We start from the raw sequence: 20,832 nt of genomic DNA on the forward strand, positions 1-20,832 counted from the left end.
TCGATGTGCAAAACTGATAGAGACATACCCCAAGCGACTTACAGCTGTAATCGCAGCAAAAGGTGGCGCTACAAAGTATTAACTTAAGGGGGCTGAATAATTTTGCACGCCCAATTTTTCAATTTTTGATTTGTTAAAAAAGTTTGAAATATCCAATAAATGTCGTTCCACTTCATGATTGTGTCCCACTTGTTGTTGATTCTTCACAAAAAAATACAGTTTTATATCTTTATGTTTGAAGCCTGAAATGTGGCAAAAGGTCGCAAAGTTCAAGGGGGCCGAATACTTTTGCAAGGCACTGTAGGTATTCCTCTTGTCCAGATGGGTTGGGGCAGTGTGCAGTGTGATTGCGATTGCGTCGCCTGTGGACCTATTGGGGCGGTAAGCAAATTGGAGTGGGTCTAGGGTATCAGGTAGTGTGGAGGTGATATGATCCTTGACTAGTCTCTCAAAGCACTTCCTGATGATGGAAGTGAGTGCTACGGGGCGATAGTCGTTTAGCTCAGTTACCTTAGCTTTCTTGGGAACAGGAACAATGGTGACCCTCTTGAAGCATGTGGGAACAGCAGACTGGGATAGGGATTGATTGAATATGTCCGTAAACACACCAGCCAGCAGTTTTGGAGGGGGACTGTGTTATTGACATATGCATTTAGTCCTGCATGTTATACTAATTCCAAAACAATACTTGAATGTACTGTTGTTGTGTTGAATATCAGTTGTAAATATCAGTGCTGTGTTCTATCATACGAAATGAAACACAGTGAAAAGGTACTACATTTTCTTCAGAAAGACAAAAGTCATTTTTGCTCTGACACATCCCCAAAGAATTACTAATCTGGGTCAAAGATCATAGTATATGTCAATTATTCGGTCACTTGTTGTCATTGCTTAATATGTTATAATCCTCTTTAGTAAGTGGAGATGGAAGAGTTTTGATTGTCTTTGGAATTTGAAGTTTTGACCCAGATTAGTCATTCTTTGTGGATTTGTCAGAGCACAGATTACTTTTGTCTTTCTGAAGAAAATGTAGTACCTTTTCACTGTCTTTTATTTTGTATGATAGAACACAGCTTGCTTCAGGAATTATTGGACCTTCTCTAAGGTAAAGCCCACACTTGATTTTTATACTTGAGTGCAGTCGAAATACCAGTGATTTACATGTAGTGTGTACAATTTCCCAAATTGATAATTATCTGAAAATGCTATAATACTAAATAATTCAAAAAGCTGTATGTTATATATGCAGGATATTTTATTTGTCAGTCCAAACTTCAAATTCCAAAGACAACAAAAACTCTTTCATCTCCACTTACTAAAGAGGATTATAGCATATTAAGCAATGACAACAAGTGACAGAATAATTTACATATACTATGATCTTTTGAAGTCACATCAAAAGGAACAATTTGTGTTAATGTCCCCTGCGTCTTTTGAGAGTCAGGAATTACAGTCTGTTTAGTGACAGCAAAGAGGTTATAAATACCTGGCATTACAGTTTCTGGCAATGCATGGATTGATGGTGGATGTGACACTAAACTATAATTTTCTCATAGGTGCTCCCATTTTAGAAAACAGTCAGACGGTAGTAGTTGTAATGTCTGTGTGATTATTCTCCAAAGCAGTCGTATTAAAGTGCAACGTCAATAAGTTGTCACAATGGAATGCGAAAGTATGTTTTATATGAGTTATCAGAGAAAATGACTACATAATACATTTGAAACTATTTTAAACTTGCTGATCTTGATAGATAATACATAATACAGAGACGTGATGAATTTCTTTCATTCTTTTCTCTGGTGTTGGTTTTGAAAACTTGGTTAATAGGTATACTGCTAACCTTGATAGAAAATCCTATAACTCTCCATTGTTGTTCTGAAAGCTTCATTATACTTTGTACTGTCAGCCTTGTTGTCTCTTGTAATGCATTTTAAACTCTATAAAAAGTAGCTTTGCTGACCTTGATCGATAATCATGAAAATCTTGCTTGTAAATAATCTTGTCTATGATATACATTTTTAAAACTAGTTAACAGGCCTATGCCTTTACTGTATACTGTTAACCTTGACAGATAAGAAGTATATATCAGCCTACAACTTGTAAAAAAAAAAAGTGCAATTATACTGTGGCCTGGTTAATATTCATTACATGTAACTTGTAAATACATAAGATTTTGTTTTGATAAAAAAAAGTTAGGCTTATATATAGCGTACACAATAGCTTATAACATACCAGTATTTGTAAACCTTCAAAAGAAATGGTGATATTAATGGGCTCCCGAGTGGTGCAGCGGTCTAAGGTACTGCATCCCATTGCCAGAGGTGTCACTACAGACCCTGGTTTGATTCCAGCCTGAAACACAACCAGCTGTGATTGGGTGGTGCACAATAGGCCCAGTGTTATCTGGGTTAGGGTTTGGCTGGGGTAGGCTGTCATTGTAAGTACGATTTTTTTCTTAACTGACTTGCCTAATTAAATAAAGGATAAATAACTAATACTACAACAACAAAGTTATCAATACACATTTTCAAAGCTTTGCAATGCTGCGAAAAACAGTTGTACTGCACTAGAGTGCAAATCGATATTCCCAGTTCAGTATGTCTTTGCATGGCAAATATTATTTTTGAAAAATAATATTACACGATCGCGCTGCCAGCATAATATCCAGCTGCTAGGGGAAAACTAATAGAATAGGACGCTATTCTGTAACGTATTAGCTAGTCCATTAGAGGGGTGAACGAAAATGTCATTAACATATTTATATTCGTGAGATATTAAAAAATAAATTGAAGTAATAACTGAAATATAGAAATAATACCAACATGTCAATACATTGTATCATTGTTTAGTGGGGTGCAATTAAGACATAAAAACAAAACAATATGTTCAACCCCTTTCTAGTAGTGGAATAATCCAAACTCAACCCCAGGGGATTGGAAAATACAATGCTCCGGAAAGGAACCAAACAGCGCTGGAAACGTCTGTATCAACCCCTTACAATGGTTCCGAACCACACTTATGAAATATTTTCGAGTTATGGAGAGTGAAATAAAAAGTTGCACTTGGATAACTTTGAAATGGTGGGTATTTTCTTAGGGAAATGCTCAGAATTGAACTAGGTCCGAGTTCAAGCGCATGCGCTCTGTGAGTGTACACAAAAACTGACTAGAAAACATTCTAGCTGAGTAGCTACACAGATTTCACTGCATTTGTTTCTAGCAACAACATAATGGCAGCAAGATATGACAGGGCGATCACAGTGTTTTCTCCTGACGGTCACCTTTTTCAGGTGGAATATGCGCAAGAGGCTGTGAAGAAAGGCTCCACCGCTGTAAGTTTATGAAGGTGATAAGCAGCTGTTAGCTATGTCATTTAGCTAACTAGATCACTTTTAGTGACTTGGATGAAGGAGAAAATTGATGGTTTCCACTAGTAACTACAGCCACAAAGTCAAAATTGGCTATATTACAAAAATGCGTAAAAACAAAAGTGCTTTTTAACCATAATTTAAGGTTAGCAGTGTGGGTGAGGTTAGTTAGGTTTCAAATCAGATTTTAAGCAGGGGTGGGCAAACTTTGCTCAAGGGCCATGTCGGGACTTTGAAATTCAAAGGAGGGACAGTAATATCTAACAATCAGTGCGATTTTAGCATGGAAATATTTGTGGGGCCCAAAAAGGAAGGGGGTGCATGCCAGCAAAGCCATTACACAACACTAAACAATACATGAATTGCACTTTAACGGTGGCAAACGGTGCCCACAAACTGTTAAGGCCTTCATAAAGCTGTCCCAACACCTTACCAATGCTACACCTGGCTATCAACAGAGGCTTATCTGGCAGTGGAACAGTTAATTCAGCTTCATTTACTGCCTTTAAAAAATCATAGCTGATATGGCTGACTTTCTTAAACAGATGTGCTTTCTAATGTAAATCGAGATGTACAAACTATGGCATAAGGGGACAACAAGTGATTGAGACATTAATGAGCGAGCTAGGATGGAGGTAGTCTTAACTATTTGTTTAGCACTTTTGAAATATACAGCAACAGAATTCAGAACATGGGCTGTTCTTAGTGTTCTCCCTGTACACCAAGTCAGCGTAGGATAAATAAAGGGGGCTTGTAAATTAGGGATGCACGATATATCGGTATCGGACGATATTAGCTAAAAATGGAGACATCGGCCGATGTCTAGTTTAATGCTGATGTGCAAAACTGATGTCAAAGCTGACGTGCATACCTATATAACATGATGTAATGACGCCACGTAAAATGTAGCGTGAGACTTGCAACACAGCATTCCTAGTCTACAATGTCTGCTGTGTGAATCGAGCAGTCAACAAGTCGAGCAGTCATTTGAAAGAGGAAGAACATTTCAGCAAGACAACTCAAAGGCGAAATCCATTAACGGCAAGATAATGGAATTCATCGCCCTTGACAATCAACCGTTCTCTATCATGGGTGATGTTGGCTTTCACCGAATGGTTGTGCACCGGTACACACTAAGTATGCACTATTTTTCAGATTTTGCCCTACCGGAGTTACACATTAATAGCGTCACTGCTATTAGCTTCACGACTGACATTTGGACTAGCAATATCAGCCCCGTGAACATGCTGAGTCTGACAACACAGTTGTTCATCAAGGATTTCGTACTGACGAAAGTCGTCTTTCATGCTCATGAATGTGGCTGTCATACCGCTGCTTCCATTTCAATGGCATTTGAGCACATGTTTGAAACTTGGAATCATGAACATGCTAGCTCTATTCGAACAACTGACTCAAGAAATAAGCTCATCAACTGCGCCGGCAGCAGATGTGATACCCTCTGTCATGGCATTGAAACGCCTGCTCAACAAAACTGCCCGACACAGGCTGCCACCGAATTGCTTATTCACATTCTCTCTTTACTGTGTCGCCACCATGCTCGATGCTATGTACAAGGACCACTACTTCGATGCAGACAAGAAACAGGGTTTACTTGAAATGTTCCATAAGCAGCTAAACAAGATGGAAATGAACACAGTGACCGCACCGAAGAAGAGGCCACGGATATACAGAGCTGAAACGTCACTGCTTGACGTATGATGAAATAAAATTTTGTTAGCCACATGCAACACCTTATAGTGAAATGTTTACTTACGAGCCCCTAACCAACAATGCAGTTATAAAATATAAGAAATAAAGATAACAAGTAATTTAAAGAGCAGCAGTAAAATAACAATAGCGAGAATATATACAGTGGGGTACCGGTACAGAATCAATGTGCGAGGGCACTGATTAGTTGAGGTAGTCTGTACATGTTGGTAAAGTTTATTAAGGTGAGTATGCATAGATGAGAGCGTAGCAGCGGTGTAAAAGAGGGGAGGGGTGGCAATGCAAATAGTCAGGGTAGCCATTTTGATTACACGTTCAGGAGTCTTATGGCTTGGGGGTAGAAGCTGTTCAGAAGCAACTTGGCACAGCGCGATAGCAGAGAGAACAGTCTATGACTAGGGTGGCTGGAGTCTTTGACAATTTTTAGGGCCTTCCTCTGACACCGCCTGGTATAGAGGTCATGGATGGCAGGAAGCGTGGCCCCAGTGATGTACTGGGCCGTAGGCACTACCCTCTAGTGCCTTTTCAGTTGGAGGCCGAGCAGTGGCCATACCAGGCAGTGATGCAACCAGTCAGGATGCTCTCGATGGTGCAGCTGTAAAACCTTTTTGAGGTTCTGCAGACCCATGCCAAATCTTTTAAGTTTCCTGACGGGGAATGGGTTTTGCCATGCCCTTTTCATGGCTGTCTTGTTGTGCTTGGACCATGTTAGTTTGTTGGTGATGTGGACACCAAGGAACTTGAAGCTCTCAACCTGCTATACTACAGCCCTGTCGATGAGAATGGGGGTGTGCTCAGTTCTCTTTTTTTTGTTGTCCACAATCATCTCCTTTGTCTTGAACATGTTGAGGGAGAGGTTGTTGTTCTGGCACCACACAGCCAGGTCTCTGACCTCCTCCCTATAGACTGTCATCATTGTTGGTGATCAGGCCCATCACTGTTGTGTCATCGGCAAACTCAATGATGGTGTTGGAGTCTTCCATGACCGTGCAGTCATGAGTGAACAGGGAGTACACAGGGACTGAGCACACATCCCTGAGGGGTCCCTGTGTTAGGATCAGCGCTGCAGATGTGTTGTTACTTACCCTAACCACCTGGGGGCGGCCCATCAGGAAGTCCAGGATCCAGTTGCAGAGGGAGGTGTTTAGTCACAGGTTCCTTAGCTTATTGATGAGCTTTGATGGCACTATGGTGTTGACCGCTGAGCTGTAGTCAATGAATAGCATTCTCACATAAGTGTTCCTTTTATCCAGGTGGGAAAGAGCAGTGTGGAGTGCAATAGAGATGGCATCATCTGTGGATCTGTTAGGGCGGTATGAAAATTGGAGTGGTTCTTTGGTTTCTGGGATAATGGTGTTGATGTGAGCCTTTCAAAGCTCTTCATGGCTACGGATGTGAGTGCTACTGGTCTGTAGTCATTTAGGCAGGTTACCTTCGCTTTCTTGGGCACAGGAACTATGGTGGTCTGCTTCAAACATGTTGGTATTAGACTCGGACAGGCAGAGGCTGAAATTGTCAGTGAAGACACTTGCCAGTTGGTCAGCGTATGCTCACAGTACACGTCCTGGTAATCCGTCTGGCCCTGCAGCCATGTGAATGTTGACATGTTTAACTTCTTGTTGACAGGTGGCAGTATTTTCACGTCCTGATGAAATGCATGCCCAAATTCAACTGCCTGCTACTCATCCCCAGAAGATGAGATATGCATTTTATTAGTAGATTTGGATAGAAAACACTCTGAAGTTTCTAAAACTGTTTGAATCATATCTGAGTGTAACAGAACTTATTTAGCGGGCAACCCCGAGGACAAACCATTCAGATTTTTTTTTTTTAGGTCACTCTCTTTTCAATGGGGTTTCATTGGGAATCCAGATGTCTAAGGGGCCTTTCTTGCAGTTCCTATTGTTTCCATTATATGTCAAGTCTTTAGAAATTGGTTGAGGTTATTCCTTTGTGTAATGAAGTACGGCCATCTTGAACGAGGGTCACTTCAAGTGTACTGTTAGATAGAGGCTGCGTGACCAGAAAGCTAGCTACAGTTTGTTTTCTTCCTGTATTGAACACCGTCTTCAATTTGATTGATTATTTACGTTAAAAAATACCTCAAGTTGTATTACAAAAGTAGTTTGAAATGTTTTGGCAAAGTTTACAGGTCATTTTTGAGATATTTTGTAGTCACGTTGCGTAAGTTGGAAACAGTGTTTTTCTGGTTCAAACGCGCCAAGTAAATGGACATTTTGGATATATATGGATGGAATTAATCGAACAAAAGGACCATTTGTGATGTTTATGGGACATATTGGAGTGCCAACAAAAGAAGCTCGTCAAAGGTAAGGCATGAATTATATTTTTATTTCTGCGTTTTGTCGAGCCTGCAGGATTGAAATATGGTTTCGCTCTTTGTTTTCGGAGGTGCTATCCTCAGATAATAGCATTGTTTTCTTTTGCCGAAAAGCCTTTTTGAAATCTGACATGTTGGCTGGATTCACAACAAGTGTAGCTTTAATTTGCTATCTTGCATGTGATTTAATGAAAGTTTGATTTTTATAGTAATTTATTTGAATTTGGCGCTCTGCATTTTCCTTGGCTTTTGGCCACATATCCCAGAGAGGTTAAAGGCATCTGCCGGTGTAGTACAACTCGATCTTAGTCCTGTATTGATGTTTTGCCTGTTTGCTGGTTTGTCGGAGGACATAGCGGGATTTCTTATAAGCTTCCAGGTTAGAGTCCCGCTCCTTGAAGCGGCAGCTCTAGCCTTTAGCTCATTGCTTATGTTGCTTGTTGTCCATTGCTTCTGGTTGGGGTATGTACGTACAGTCACTGTGGGGACGACGTCATCGATGCACTTATTGAGGAAGCCAATGACTGATGTGGTGTACTCCTCAATGCTATCGGAAACCCGGAACATATTTCAGTCTGTGCTAGCAAAACAGTCCTGTAGCTTAGCATCTGCTTCATCTGACCACTTTTTTTTTATTGATTGAGTCACTGGTGCTTGCTGCTTTTATTTTTGCTTGTAAGCAGGAATCGGGTGAATAGAATTATGGTCAGATTTGCCAAATGGAGGGCGAGCTTTGTTTGCGTCTCTGTGTGTGGAGGTGGTCAAGGTTTTTATTTTATTTTCCCCCCCTCTGGTTGCTCATTTAACATGGTGATAGCATGCTGATAACATGCTGATTAAAGTTTCCCTGCATTAAAGTCCTCGGCCACTAGGAGCGCAGCTTCTGGGTGAGAGTTTTCCTGTTTTGCTTATGGTGGAATACAGTTCATTGAGTGCGGTCTTAGTGCCAGTCTCAGTCTGTGGTGGTATGTAGACCGCTTCAAAAAATACAGATAGTGTGGTCTACAGTTTATCACGAGACACACTACCTCAGGTGACCAAAACCTCGAGACTTCCTTAGATATCGTACACCAGCTGTTATTTACAAAAATACATAGTCTGCCGCCCCTTGTCTTACCAGACGCCGCTGTTCTATCCTGCTGATACAGCGTATAAACAGCCAGCTGTATGTCAAGGCCATCAGACTGCTAAACGGCAATCACTAACTCCGAGAGGCTGCTGCCTACATTGAGACCAATCACTGGCCACTTTAATAAATGGCTCACTAGTCACTTTATACAATGCACTCTAAAAAATGCCCCTTTAAATATGTTTACATATCTTACATTACTCATATCACATGTATATACTGTATTTTATACCATCTATTGCACCTTGCCTATGCCGCTCGGCCATCGCTCATCAATGTACTTACATGTACATATTCTCATTCACCCCTTTAGATTTGTGTATTAGGTAGTTGTTAGGGAATTGTTAGTGCAATAATATCAGCGCTGGAAGCACAAGCATTTCGCTGCACTTGCATTAACATCTGTGACAAATAAAATTCGATTTGATAATGTCAACGTTCAGCCACGACTCTGTGAATCATAAGCTATTACAATTTTGAATGTCCTGTTGGTAGTTTAATCTTCCGCGTAGATCATCGATTGCACGTTTGCTAGCAGAAATGGAAGGCAGTGGGTGTTCATTCGATCACCTACAATTTCTCGACAGGGATTTGGGCCTGTTCCTGTGAAAGCAATATGTCATTCACGTCGGACTCGTTAAAGGAGGGAAAAAGGATTCTGCCAGTTCGTGGTGAGTAATCGCAATTCTGATGTCCAGAAGTTATTTTCGGTCATAAGACGGTAGCAGCAACAGTATGTACAAAAATAAGTTACAAAAAAAACAAAATTGGATGTACAATGTCAGCCTTCTTCTCTGGCGCCATCTTATTGATAATGAAACTAGTGAACAACGAAACAGCACAGTAAGTGAAAGAAATAGGTTTTGATATTGTTTTACTGCTAATGGTGACATATGTAAATGCCAACAAAATAACTTTTTGTGTGTAACCTTTTTTATTTAACTAGGCATGTCAGTTAAGAACAAATTATTATTTACAATGATGGCCAATTGTACACCACCCTATGGGCTTCCCAATCACGGCCGGATGTGATACAGCCTAGATTTGAACCAGGGACTGTAGGGCCTCTTGTGCTAGCGTGCGGTGCCTTAGACCGCTGTGTCCGTGTTAACTATTTAACTGTACTAGAATGCTTAAAAGACCACAAATGTTTTTTTATATCGGTTATCTGTATCTTTATCAGGTTTTTTGGCAAGGAAAATATTGGCTATCGGTGTCGGCCAAAAATGTAATATCGGTACATCACTAATAAAAATAAGAATTTGTACTTAACTGACTTGCCTAGTTAAACAAAGCTAAAAAGAAAAAATATGAAAAAAGACTAAAATAAATATATAAGCCGACAATGAAAGCTCTTACAATATTCAATCATTACTCTAAAACAGGTTATAGGCTACATGTGCACCACCAAGTCAGAACAGTAGGTGAAATTAAGAGGGGTAAACAGACCAAATGTATTAGGGTGAGGCACATGGGCTACTAACATGTTATTACACAACATACACTTATGTATACTGTAGCTAAGAAAGTAATACTATCTCCCTGGCAAATTACATAATTTATGCAGCAACATGCAACCCATTTTTGGACTCCCCTTGCTGTGCTCACTTGAACAGGAAGGTGGCGTGGCAGTCCTTCGTGGGCAAAGTCGGGCATTCTCTGGATTTATGGTGCTTTCAAAACAACTGGGAACCGGGGAGGAAAATAAACCAAGGTCGAATCATGATGTTGTAGCTCTAGAAAGAGGCCGGATTTACAATTCCGAGTTGGATTTATGTATTTTCCCTTTCGGGAGCTTGTTTATTCCTGACTTCCCAGTTGTCTTAACTTGACTTCAGTGAGTTCTTCGCAGTTCTGAGTTAAGTTGTTTTGAGCGCTGCACAAATCATGCTTCATTGACCACATGGCCAAAGTTGAATCTTTATCATTTTAAATTTGGAAAAGAGCCCCTTAATCCCAGATTTGGGACCACACAGCCACCACTGAATAGTAGGCTAGTGATTGCTTTGCAATGCTTGCAGTTAGCCACTGTCACTGATTCTTTCCAAACCACTCATTGTTGAATTTGCGAATTCCAACTTGTAATGTTTACGTTTAATGGCTGATGAGCACCGATACATCTTATCTATAATTTCTCTTCATTATTTATCTTTATATGACAAGGATTTTAAAGGATTTGCCAGTAGATTGACGACTTGATTCATGGTGATGACTGCTAGCTAAGATCTTAGTATCTTAGATCAGTCCAATCAAATCTGCTGTACATATAACGGGATTTAACGTCATTTTATCTGTGGCCAATGTCTTTCAGCCGCCTTGGATGGGCACTTCTAATGTAACTCTATGGCAGCACCCAAGGGGTTATAATTTTCCCCATGAGTGACAGAACTCTGAGCCAATCACGGCACAACGTTCCGTATCTTCTGCTGGCTTGGCCCACCACCAACGAAGGCACCGAGCTAGGCTAAAACACCTGCATTTTGGAGCTGCCTTACTCAACAAAAAAGAGACTGTTTGTATGCAGCTTTATTAACTCATATATATATATATATATATATATATATATAATTGTTATTTTTATTTTTTCCATAGTTTGCAAACTGTGATGCGTATTGATGCCATAATAACAGGCTCTACCCCACATGCCCTGAATGACAGGTTGCCACTGCTAACAATACACAGCAATACAAACATCTAAAAGTAAAATAATGGAATTTTAGAAATATTAGGATGCGCAATGTCGGAGTAATACAACTAATATATATATATATATATATATATATCACACACACACACAAAGAGAGTACCAGTCAAAGGTTTGGACACCTACTCATTCAAGGGTCTTTCTTTTATTTGTACTATTTTCGACATTGTAGAATAATAGTGAAGATACCAAAACTATGAAATAACACATGGAATAATGTTGTAACCAAAATATATTTGAGATTCTTCAAAGTAGCCACCCTTTGCCTTGACACTATTCATTCTCTCAACCAGCTTCATGAGGTAGTCACCTGGAATGCATTTCAAGTAATAGGTGTTCCTTGTTTAATTTGTGTATCTGCACCTCAGATTGCAGCCCAAATAAATGCTTCAGAGTTCAAGTAACAGACACATCTCAACATCAAGTGTTCAGAGGAGACTCATTTAATCAGGCCTTCATTTTCGAATTGCTGCTAAGAAACCGCTACTAAAAAAACACTACTAAAGGACACCAATAAGGTGAGACTTGCTTGGGCCAAGATACACAAGCAATTGTCATTAGCCCGGTGGAAATCTGTCCTTTGGTCTGATGAGTCCAGATTTTGGAGTTCAAAATGTTGGTTCCAACCGCCATGTCTTTGTGAAACGCAGAGTAGGTGATCTCTGCATGTGTGGTTCCCACAGTGAAGCATGGAGGAGGTGGTGTGATGGTGTGGGGATGCTTTGCTGGTGAGACTGTCTGTGATTTTATTTAGAATTCAAGGCACACTTAACCAGCATGGCTACCACAGCATTCTACAGCGATATGCCATTCCATCTGGTTTGAGCTTAGTGGGACTATCATTCGGTTTTCAATAGAACAATGATCCAACACACTTCCAGATGTGTAAGGGCTATTTGACTAAGGAGAGCGATGTAGTGCTACATCAGATGACCTGGCCTCCACAATCATCTGACCTTAACCCAATTGAGATGGTTTTGGAGGAGTTGGACCGCAGAGTGAAGGAAAACCAGCCAATGAGTGCTCAGCTTATCAGTCCCTGGGGTGAAATGAGCACTGCATACAGTAGATGTGTGGTGCTCAAAATACTTCCTATTCCAATTCACTCTCTTCAACCGGACAAACCGTGCCCACTTCAAAAGCTTGCGTCTCGTTTTTTGGCAACAAATTAGTCGTTATCTCTTACCTGTGGGTTTTACTGCACTGGCTACAAATGATGGAAAACAACTACACCGCTCACTTGACTACCACTACCAAATGCACAGGAGAACAGGCCTTGCTGTTTTTCACAGGAATTCGTTTTTCTTCATGGATGTACATAGTAGCTCACCAGCGCCAACACTTGGTTTGGAATTAAATTGCATGCTAGCATGGCTAGTAGCTAACGTTAGCCAGCTGGAACTAGTACCGGGTCTCCATATGATGTTGAGAAATAGTGCATTGTGGGTAGTTATCTGGAAATAAGTTAATAAATATGTAAAATCGCTAAAACCACTGTTTGTAGTTATAGGTAGTGAGATCGTGACTACAACTAAGTCTTTGACACACTGTTACTTTGAGTAAAAACTCATGCTTCCTACCCTTAAAGAAGAGATGGTCAAAATGGGTGGGGTTTATGACTCTGGCTGTGGTAACTTGTAACTAGTGTGATTACTAAGCTAGCAAGTTAACTGTTACTTAGCTAGTTAGATTTGCTAACTGTCACAGCGCATGTGCTGTTTGTTTAAATAGCTAGCTGACTGTTTCATTTCCCCATTCATTCCTCTAACATTAGGTGGGCATCAGGGGCAAAGACATTGTTGTCCTTGGCGTTGAGAAGAAGTCAGTGGCCAAGCTGCAGGAGGAAAGAACAGTCCGCAAAATATGCACCCTAGACGACCATGTCTGCATGGCATTTGCAGGTACCTATAAACTTCATTAATATACTTGAAATTGAAATCTGCTGGAAGCTTTGGTCTTATTTAACCAGCTGTCTGTCAGGCCTGACAGCAGATGCCCGCATCGTGATCAACAGAGCTCGTGTGGAGTGCCAGAGTCACCGGCTCACTGTGGAGGACCCAGTGACCGTGGAGTACATCACACGACACATCGCCACCCTGAAACAGGTAGAATAGCCTACATCGCCATACTTAAACCGGTAGTCTCCGTTCCTCGAACTAAGAACAAACAGCCCCTAACGGCTTGGCATCGAGTACCACAGAATGAGTCATAATACACACATCTAGAGGTCAAACAAGGAAATGGTTCCAATCGCTTTTTCACCATAAAACGTTCGCCATAGAGAATTTTAGGAACCCTTTTTAAATTAGGGCTGTGTTTCATGTAGGTTTATCCTGGCGTGACATTTTGATAACCATGTAAGTGTATTTACGACAGTGAATTTTAGCCATATATTTGCCTGTATTTACCCTTATCATGAAGAACTACAAATGCCTTGATGATCTGGATGAGACTGCCGAATCGAGGCAAAAGTTAATCCAGGGATTATTACCAATTAGGCAGGTAGCCTAGTGGTTAGAGCGTTGGACCAGTAACCGAAAGGTTGCAAGATCGAATCCCGAGCTGACTATGTAAAAATCTGTCGTTCTGCCCCTTAACTGAGTTAAATAGATACAAACGTAGTAATATCTAAATTGGCTACGTTTCTTTAGATGGACAACCTTTTTAGCAAAGGTGTCATCTAGTGATGATGTACATGAGCTTGCAGCGATTTGTAGTCTTACATGAGTTCTACTTTGATGCTAAAAAGCATTTTCAAATCTGAGAGTAAATAGAGCTGAATATCTTTAAGTCACCTTGTCTGAGCGAGATTTACATGGTTATCAAAACTCAAGCCAGGGTAAGCCTACATGAAACACAGCCCTTATTTTAATAAGTATTTCTAAAATTCTCTGGGGAAGCATTTATGGTGGACAAACGATTGGAACCGTTTCCCTTTTTACTGCTAGGTTTTATAGCTATTATAACACCTCCACTATTGCCATCCATGAGACACAGACATCACTCAACAATTGGACAGACTTCACTTAAACAGGAAGTCACAGCCCTCCGTAAGTCTTTCTCTCAAGATAGCACCCCCCAACCCAAAGAAAGCCATGTATGTGTGCCAGGAAACAGTAGCTTGTGTGGGACTTGTATTTTGATTTGGTGAAGCAAGGAGGAAGTGAAAAATACCTTTGTGGATATTTTTTCCAATTACTAACATCATAAAAACAATTGTGACATGACTTTAGATTTTCGGTGATGAGTTAATACGCAACAATCGTATCTAAGAGTGAAGTTCATATGTTGCTTGACTGAATGGTCTTTTGAAGGTCAGTTTTGTATTCATAACCGGTTTTTGATATTTTAATTCTCTAGCGCTACACTCAGAGCAATGGACGCAGACCGTTTGGCATCTCTGCCTTGATCGTGGGTTTTGACTGTGATGGGACCCCCAGGCTCTATCAGACTGACCCCTCTGGAACTTACCACGCATGGAAGGTCAGCCAATCCACAAAGATTCCTTACCTTTATCCACAGCCAAATATGTTAAACTTTCTTCACAGCTATAGTGTCTATAACTAGTGTGCCTGAAGTGTATCATTGCAAAAATGTGATAATTTCGTATCCTAAATGTTCAGGTCTGTTTTTTAAATCCACATTAGTAGGAGAAAATATTTTCCTGTTGATGTGTATTTAAAATGTTTTACTTTTGTTTAAAAATGCTGAGCTACGGATTTGTTTCCTATGCCTTTGTTCAGGCAAATGCGATTGGCCGTAGTGCTAAGACGGTGAGGGAGTTCCTGGAGAAGAACTACACAGATGAAGCCATCGCCACTGACAATGAGTCGATAAAGCTGGCCATCAAAGCCTTGCTTGAGGTGAGGTCAAATGCTCTCTTTTATAGCGGTAAATACCAAACCGACCCCTAATCCCTACTTCTTATGCACTTCTTGATCTGAGGCAATTGAATTGGTCTATTCACTATGGCAAAAATGCCACCTAGCCAATTAGAGGGCAAGATAGAGCTATACAATTAGCATATCATTTATACCTACAAGAATTCTGGATATTACAAACATTTAGGGGATAGGGACAATTTGCAATTCAGCATAGGTTTGCACCTGATCCATCATGCATATTTTTATACGTACACCTTTGAACTATGTCTACAGGTGGTTCAGTCTGGTGGGAAGAACATTGAACTTGCTGTAATTAGAAGAAACCAGCCACTGAAGGTAAGGGTCTTGGTCTCATGTCCTAGTATTTACAGCTTTGCAAATATATTTGTCTATGGGCTAATTGCTGTATTTTTTTACTCCATGTAGTTATTGGAGTCCAAAGAAATTGAGACTCTGGTGACTGAGATAGAGAAAGAGAAGGAAGATGAGGCAGAGAAGAAAAAACAGAAGAAGTCTACTTGAAGTCATAATAAAACTCTGGCTTTCATTCAGCACTTGCTTAAAGGCAGCATATTTGGTCTGCTAACATCAAAATGTGTTTACAAGCCCCAAAACAGCTTTCATGTCACACGCTAAGGGCAGAATCTTAACTTGATGTATGTTGAATTAGTCACATCTCACATTGCCATCAATGCATTGTTTATGTGGAAATCTAAGTCAAATGTATGGATCTCAAGTTAGGATTCAGACCTACAATGAGGTCTCCCCTCTGCCCACTTAAGGTATGTTGTTGAACTTCTTTGAAGTGAATGTTATTGGATCAAAATGCTTAATAAAGTCAACTTGTTCATGTACCATCTCTGTTTTTATTCACAAGATGCCCTATTACTCTCTGACTTCTATTGCATTATGATGTCAGTGTTATTTTCTTTAGATTCATTGTTGTTTTTGTGAGGTGCTGGTGCTAAAATAATCATTTTCTGCAGGCAGAAACCGAGCACCTTATCACAGAAAAAAATATAACTAATATATATATCACAAACATACAAGTTTGGGGTCACTTAAATATCTTCTTTTTTTTTTTGTCCCATTTTTAAAAGAATATCATTGATCAGAAATACAGTGTAGACATTGTAAATTACTATTGTAGCTGGAAACGGCAGATAAAAAAAAAAAAACATCTATTTTTATATGGAATATCTACATAGGTGTACAGAGGCCCATTATCAGCAACCATCACTCCTGTGTTCCAATGGTATGTTGTGTTAGCTAATCCAAGTTTATCATTTTAGAAGGCTAATTGATCATTAGAAAACCATTTTTAAATTATGTTATAGAAGCAATAAAACGGGCCTTTAGACTAGTTGAGGATCTGGAGCATCAGCATTTGTGCACTTACAGGCTCAAAATGGCCAGAAACCAAGAAACCTTTCTTCTGAAACTCGTCAGTCTATTTTTGTTCTGATAAATGAAGGCTATTCCATGCAAGAAATTGCCAAGAAACTGAAGATCTCGTACAACGCTGTGGATTACTCCAGTGCAAACAGGCTCTAACCAGAATAGAAAGAGTTGGAGGCCCCGGTGCACAACTGAGCTAGAGGACAAGTACATTAGTGTCTAGTTTGAGAAAGACGCCTCAAGTCCTCAACTTCCAGCTTCATTAAATAGTACCCGCAAAACACCAGTCTCAACGTCAACAGTGAAGCGGCGACTCTGGGATGCTGGCTTTCTAGGCAGAGTTTTAATGCTTAATATGAGTCTGGAAGGATAGTTTATAGTCTAGCCAGACACCTAGGTATTTGTAGTTGTCCACATATTCTAAGTCAGAAACTGCCCAGAGTAGTGATGCTAGTCTGGCGGGCGGGCGCGGGCAACGATAGGTTAAAAAGCATGCATTTAGTTTTACTAGCGTTTTAAGAGCAGTTGGAGGCCACAGAAGGAGTGTTGTATGGCATTGAAGCTTGTTTGTTAACAGTGTCCAAAGAAGGGCGAGATGTATACAGAATGGTGTCGTCTGCGTAGAGGTGGTTCAGGGAACCACCCGCAGCAAGTGCTACACTTCTCCCTCAGTCATTTAAAGTAACTGTCCAGTGAAAATCTCACTTTTTCTAGTTAATATTCTGTTAACTCATACCCAAATAATGTTGACTTGTTATACTCATATTGTCCAAATCATAAATTGGAGAACCCCCCCCCCCCCCAAACACACACACACACCTCAATCAGACTAACTGAGCTGGCCAATCAGCAGTCTTTTCACTTTTTTTAACCAACATTTCACTCATAATGTAATTCTAGGTAATATTTCATAGAAATCTGGAAACACTGGACAGTTACATAACATTTTTGCATTGGACCAATCAAAGGTTATTTTGGTGGTCCAAGATATGCCTCTTCCTTCCCTTTATTTCACCCTAAATTTGCTGATCAAGAAACCGCTGCTCTGAATTTTTAAAGACACAATTATGGCCGGTGGTGTGGTAGGCCTGCTTAATGGAATTCTGGCCTCAGACCCGTGTTAAACTTCACTGACTTCAATCTGGAACCCTTTGAAAAGTGCTGCCGAGTTCTGCTGAAAAGCCCCGGGGTTCCTTGTGACTCTCACCAAAGACGTTATGGTGAATGGTAAAGTCCTTAATTTAGTCAACTCTCCCAGCCAGGATTTCCTGAGTGGGTGCCTTGACTGCCCTGGTAAGAGTAACCACCATTTGTCTGCAAATTGTCTTGTTTGTGGGGGTTATAAATGGATGGGAATTAAGTTAATTTCAGGAGTATCCTCTTATAGCCATAATATATATGTATAGGGTTTAAATGTCACATTTATCAAACTCATTTCTTAAACGTTCATTTTGTATTTCAATGAGTTGTATATTGAAGCTCTGTCAGAAGCTCTTGTAAAATGATTATGCTGACGGAGACACAAGACGACCAAACGTATAACAAAATATTTTTAAAAAATGTAATTCTTGTGGTAGTGATTTTAAAGTGAAGCCAAATTATATGTGAGCATCAAAATAAGCTACTAATTTAACTTTCTCCAAGTTCACTCAGGTTAATCTTCTTAGACAGAGGTTATCTGCACTGAACAAAAATATAAACCAAACATACACTTAGGTTGGAGTCATTTAAACTTGTTTTTCAACCACTCCACAAATGTCTGGTTAACAAACTATAGTTTTGGCAAGTCTGTTACGACATCTACTTTGTGCATGACACAAGTCATTTTTCCAACAATTGTTTACAGACAGATTATTTCACTTATAATTAACTGTATCACAATTCCAGTGGGTCAGAAGTTTACATAAACTAAGTTGACTGTGCCTTTAAACAGCTTGGAAAATTCCATAAAATGATGTCATGGTTTTAGAAGCTTCTGATAGGCTAATTTACATAATTTGAGTCAATTAGAGATGTACCTGTGGATGTATTTCAAGTCCTACCTTCAAATTAAGTGCCTCTTTGCTTGACATCATGGTAAAATCAAAAGAAATCAGCCAAGACCTCAGAAAAAAGATTGTAGACCTCCACAAGTCTGATTCATCCTTGGGAGCAATTTCCAAATGCCTGATGGTACCACGTTCGTCTGTACAAACAATAGTACACAAGTGTAAACACCATGGGACCATGCAGCCGTCATACCGCTCAGGAAGGATACGCGTTCTGTCTCCTAGAGATGAATGTACTTTGGTGTGAAAAGTGCAAATCAATCCCAGAACAACAGCGAAGGACCTTGTGAAGATGCTGGAGGAGACAGTATCTATATCCACAGTAAAACGAGTCCTATATCGACATAACCTGAAAGTCTGCTCAGCAAGGATGAAGCCACTGCTCCAAAACCTCCATAAAAAAGCCAGACTACGGTTTGCAACTGCACGTTGGGACAAAGATCGTACTTTTTGGAGAAATTACCTCTGGTCTGATGAATCAAAAATATAACTGTTTGGCCATAATGACCATTGTTATGTTTGGAGGAAAAATGGGAATGCTTGCAAGCCGAAGAACACCATCACAACCGTGAAGCACGGGGGTGGCAACATCATGTTGTGGGAGTGCTTTGCTGCAGGAGGGACTGGTGCACTTCACAAAATAGATGGCATCATGAGGATGGAAAATTATGTGGATATATTGAAGCAACATCTCAAGACATCAGTCAGGAAGTTAAAGCTTGGTCGCAAATGGGTCTTTCAAATGGACAATGACCCCAAGCATACTTCCAAAGTTGTGTCAAAATGCCTTAAGGACAACAAAGTCAAGGTATTGGAGTGGCCATCACAAAGCCCTGACCTCAATCCTATAGAACATTTCTGGGCAGAACTGAAAAAGCATGTGCGAGCAAGGAGGCCTACAAACCTGACTCAGTCACACCAGCTCTGTCAGGAGGAATGGGCCAAAATTCACCCAACTTATTGTGGGAAGCTTGTGGAAGGCTACCCAAAACGTTTGACCGAAGTTAAACAATTTAACGGTAATGCTACCAAATACTAATTGAGTGTATGTAAACTTCTGACCCACTGGGAATGTGGTAAAAGGTATAAAAGCTGAAATAAATAGTTCTCTACTATTAAATTTCTGACATTTCACATTCTTAAAATAAAGTGATGATCCTAACTGACCTAAAACAGGGAATATTTACTTGGATTAAATGTCAGGAATTGTGAAAAACTGATTTCAAATGTATTTTGCTAAGGTGTATGTAAACTTCTGACTTCAACTGTACACCAATATGTTACTGAGTTACAGATCATTTAAGGAAATCAGTCAATTGAAATGCATACATTAGGCCCTAATGCGTCATCTATGGATTTCACATAACTAGGAATACAGATATGTATCTGTTTGAAACAACAACAAAAAAATAGGTAAGGGCTTTTGCTTGCCCTTAATCCCACCACCACCATGGGACACTGTTGAAAACATTGACATCAGCAAACTGGTTGCCCACATAACACCATACACACTGTTTGCCATGTGCCCGTTACCGAAACCGGGATTCATCTGTAAAGAGCACACTTCTCCAGCGTGCCAGTGGCCATCGAAGGTGAGCATTTTCCCACTGAAGTCGGTTACAATGCCTAACTGCATTCAGATCAAGACACTGGTGAGGACGACGAGCACGTAGATGAGCTTCGCTGAGGTGCTTTCTGACAGTTTGTGCAGAAATTCTTTGGATGTACAAACCTACAGCTCAGACGATCCTACAGGTGAAGAAGCCGGATGTGGAGGTCCTGGGCTGATGTGGTTACAGTTGGTCTGTGTTTGTGTGGCCGGTTGCACCTAAAATTACAAGAGGTGGCTTGTGGTAGAGAAATTAACATTCAATTCTCTGGTGGACATTCCTCTATTCAGCATGCCAATTGCAATCTCCCTCAACTTGAGACATCTGTAGCATTGTGTTGTGGACTTTTATTGTCCCCAGCACAAGGTGCACCTGTGAAATGATCATGCTGTTTAATCAGGGATGTACTACTGCTGATAGTTCTGTTTGAACTGCTTATGGGAAGACTTTGGTCATGTTCCCCAGCTCAGACATTGCATGCATCAACCAATGGTTGCGTGACATGTCATTGACTTTGCCCTCGGGCACCAGATTCACCATATGATGTGGTCAGCTGATACTTAAAATACCTATCTAGGCGTTGTAAGATGTGGCATGCTTCAGCAACGCCTGGGCAGAGGAAC

At 40.4% G+C, this 20,832-nt stretch overlaps 1 protein-coding gene across 4 annotated transcripts; it reads left to right on the plus strand.

The window, feature by feature from the left end:
• Nucleotides 1-2,941: 2,941 nt before the first annotated feature.
• LOC110530418 (proteasome subunit alpha type-7) lies at nucleotides 2,942-16,007 on the plus strand. 4 transcript variants are annotated; one of them, XM_021613468.3, is made up of 7 exons: nucleotides 2,942-3,080; nucleotides 13,044-13,170; nucleotides 13,250-13,374; nucleotides 14,630-14,752; nucleotides 15,013-15,132; nucleotides 15,427-15,489; nucleotides 15,580-16,007. In XM_021613468.3, the coding sequence occupies exons 1-7, from the start codon at nucleotides 3,078-3,080 to the stop codon at nucleotides 15,673-15,675; spliced, it is 657 nt and encodes a 218-aa protein (XP_021469143.1). In that variant the 5' UTR covers nucleotides 2,942-3,077; the 3' UTR covers nucleotides 15,676-16,007. The 4 variants fall into 4 exon arrangements, with proteins under 4 accessions (XP_021469143.1, XP_021469141.1, XP_090038559.1 ...); XM_021613466.3 differs by having other exon boundaries at nucleotides 2,961-3,331; XM_021613467.3 differs by lacking the exon at nucleotides 2,942-3,080 and adding an exon at nucleotides 3,136-3,345.
• Nucleotides 16,008-20,832: the final 4,825 nt, after the last annotated feature.

Source organism: Oncorhynchus mykiss, chromosome 8, assembly GCF_057628025.1.
Source record: "Oncorhynchus mykiss isolate SJ-2025 chromosome 8, ASM5762802v1, whole genome shotgun sequence".
In the NCBI taxonomy this organism is placed as follows: Eukaryota; Metazoa; Chordata; class Actinopteri; order Salmoniformes; family Salmonidae; genus Oncorhynchus; species Oncorhynchus mykiss.

Coding starts and splice junctions, on each gene's coding strand:
- LOC110530418 (XM_021613466.3), top strand. CDS start 3,230: ATGGCAGCAAGATATGACAGGGCGATCACAGTGTTTTCTCCTGACGGT. Junction 13,171..13,249: donor TGTCTGCATGGCATTTGCAG/GTACCTATAAAC, acceptor GCTGTCTGTCAG/GCCTGACAGCAGATGCCCGC. Junction 15,133..15,426: donor CCATCAAAGCCTTGCTTGAG/GTGAGGTCAAAT, acceptor CTATGTCTACAG/GTGGTTCAGTCTGGTGGGAA.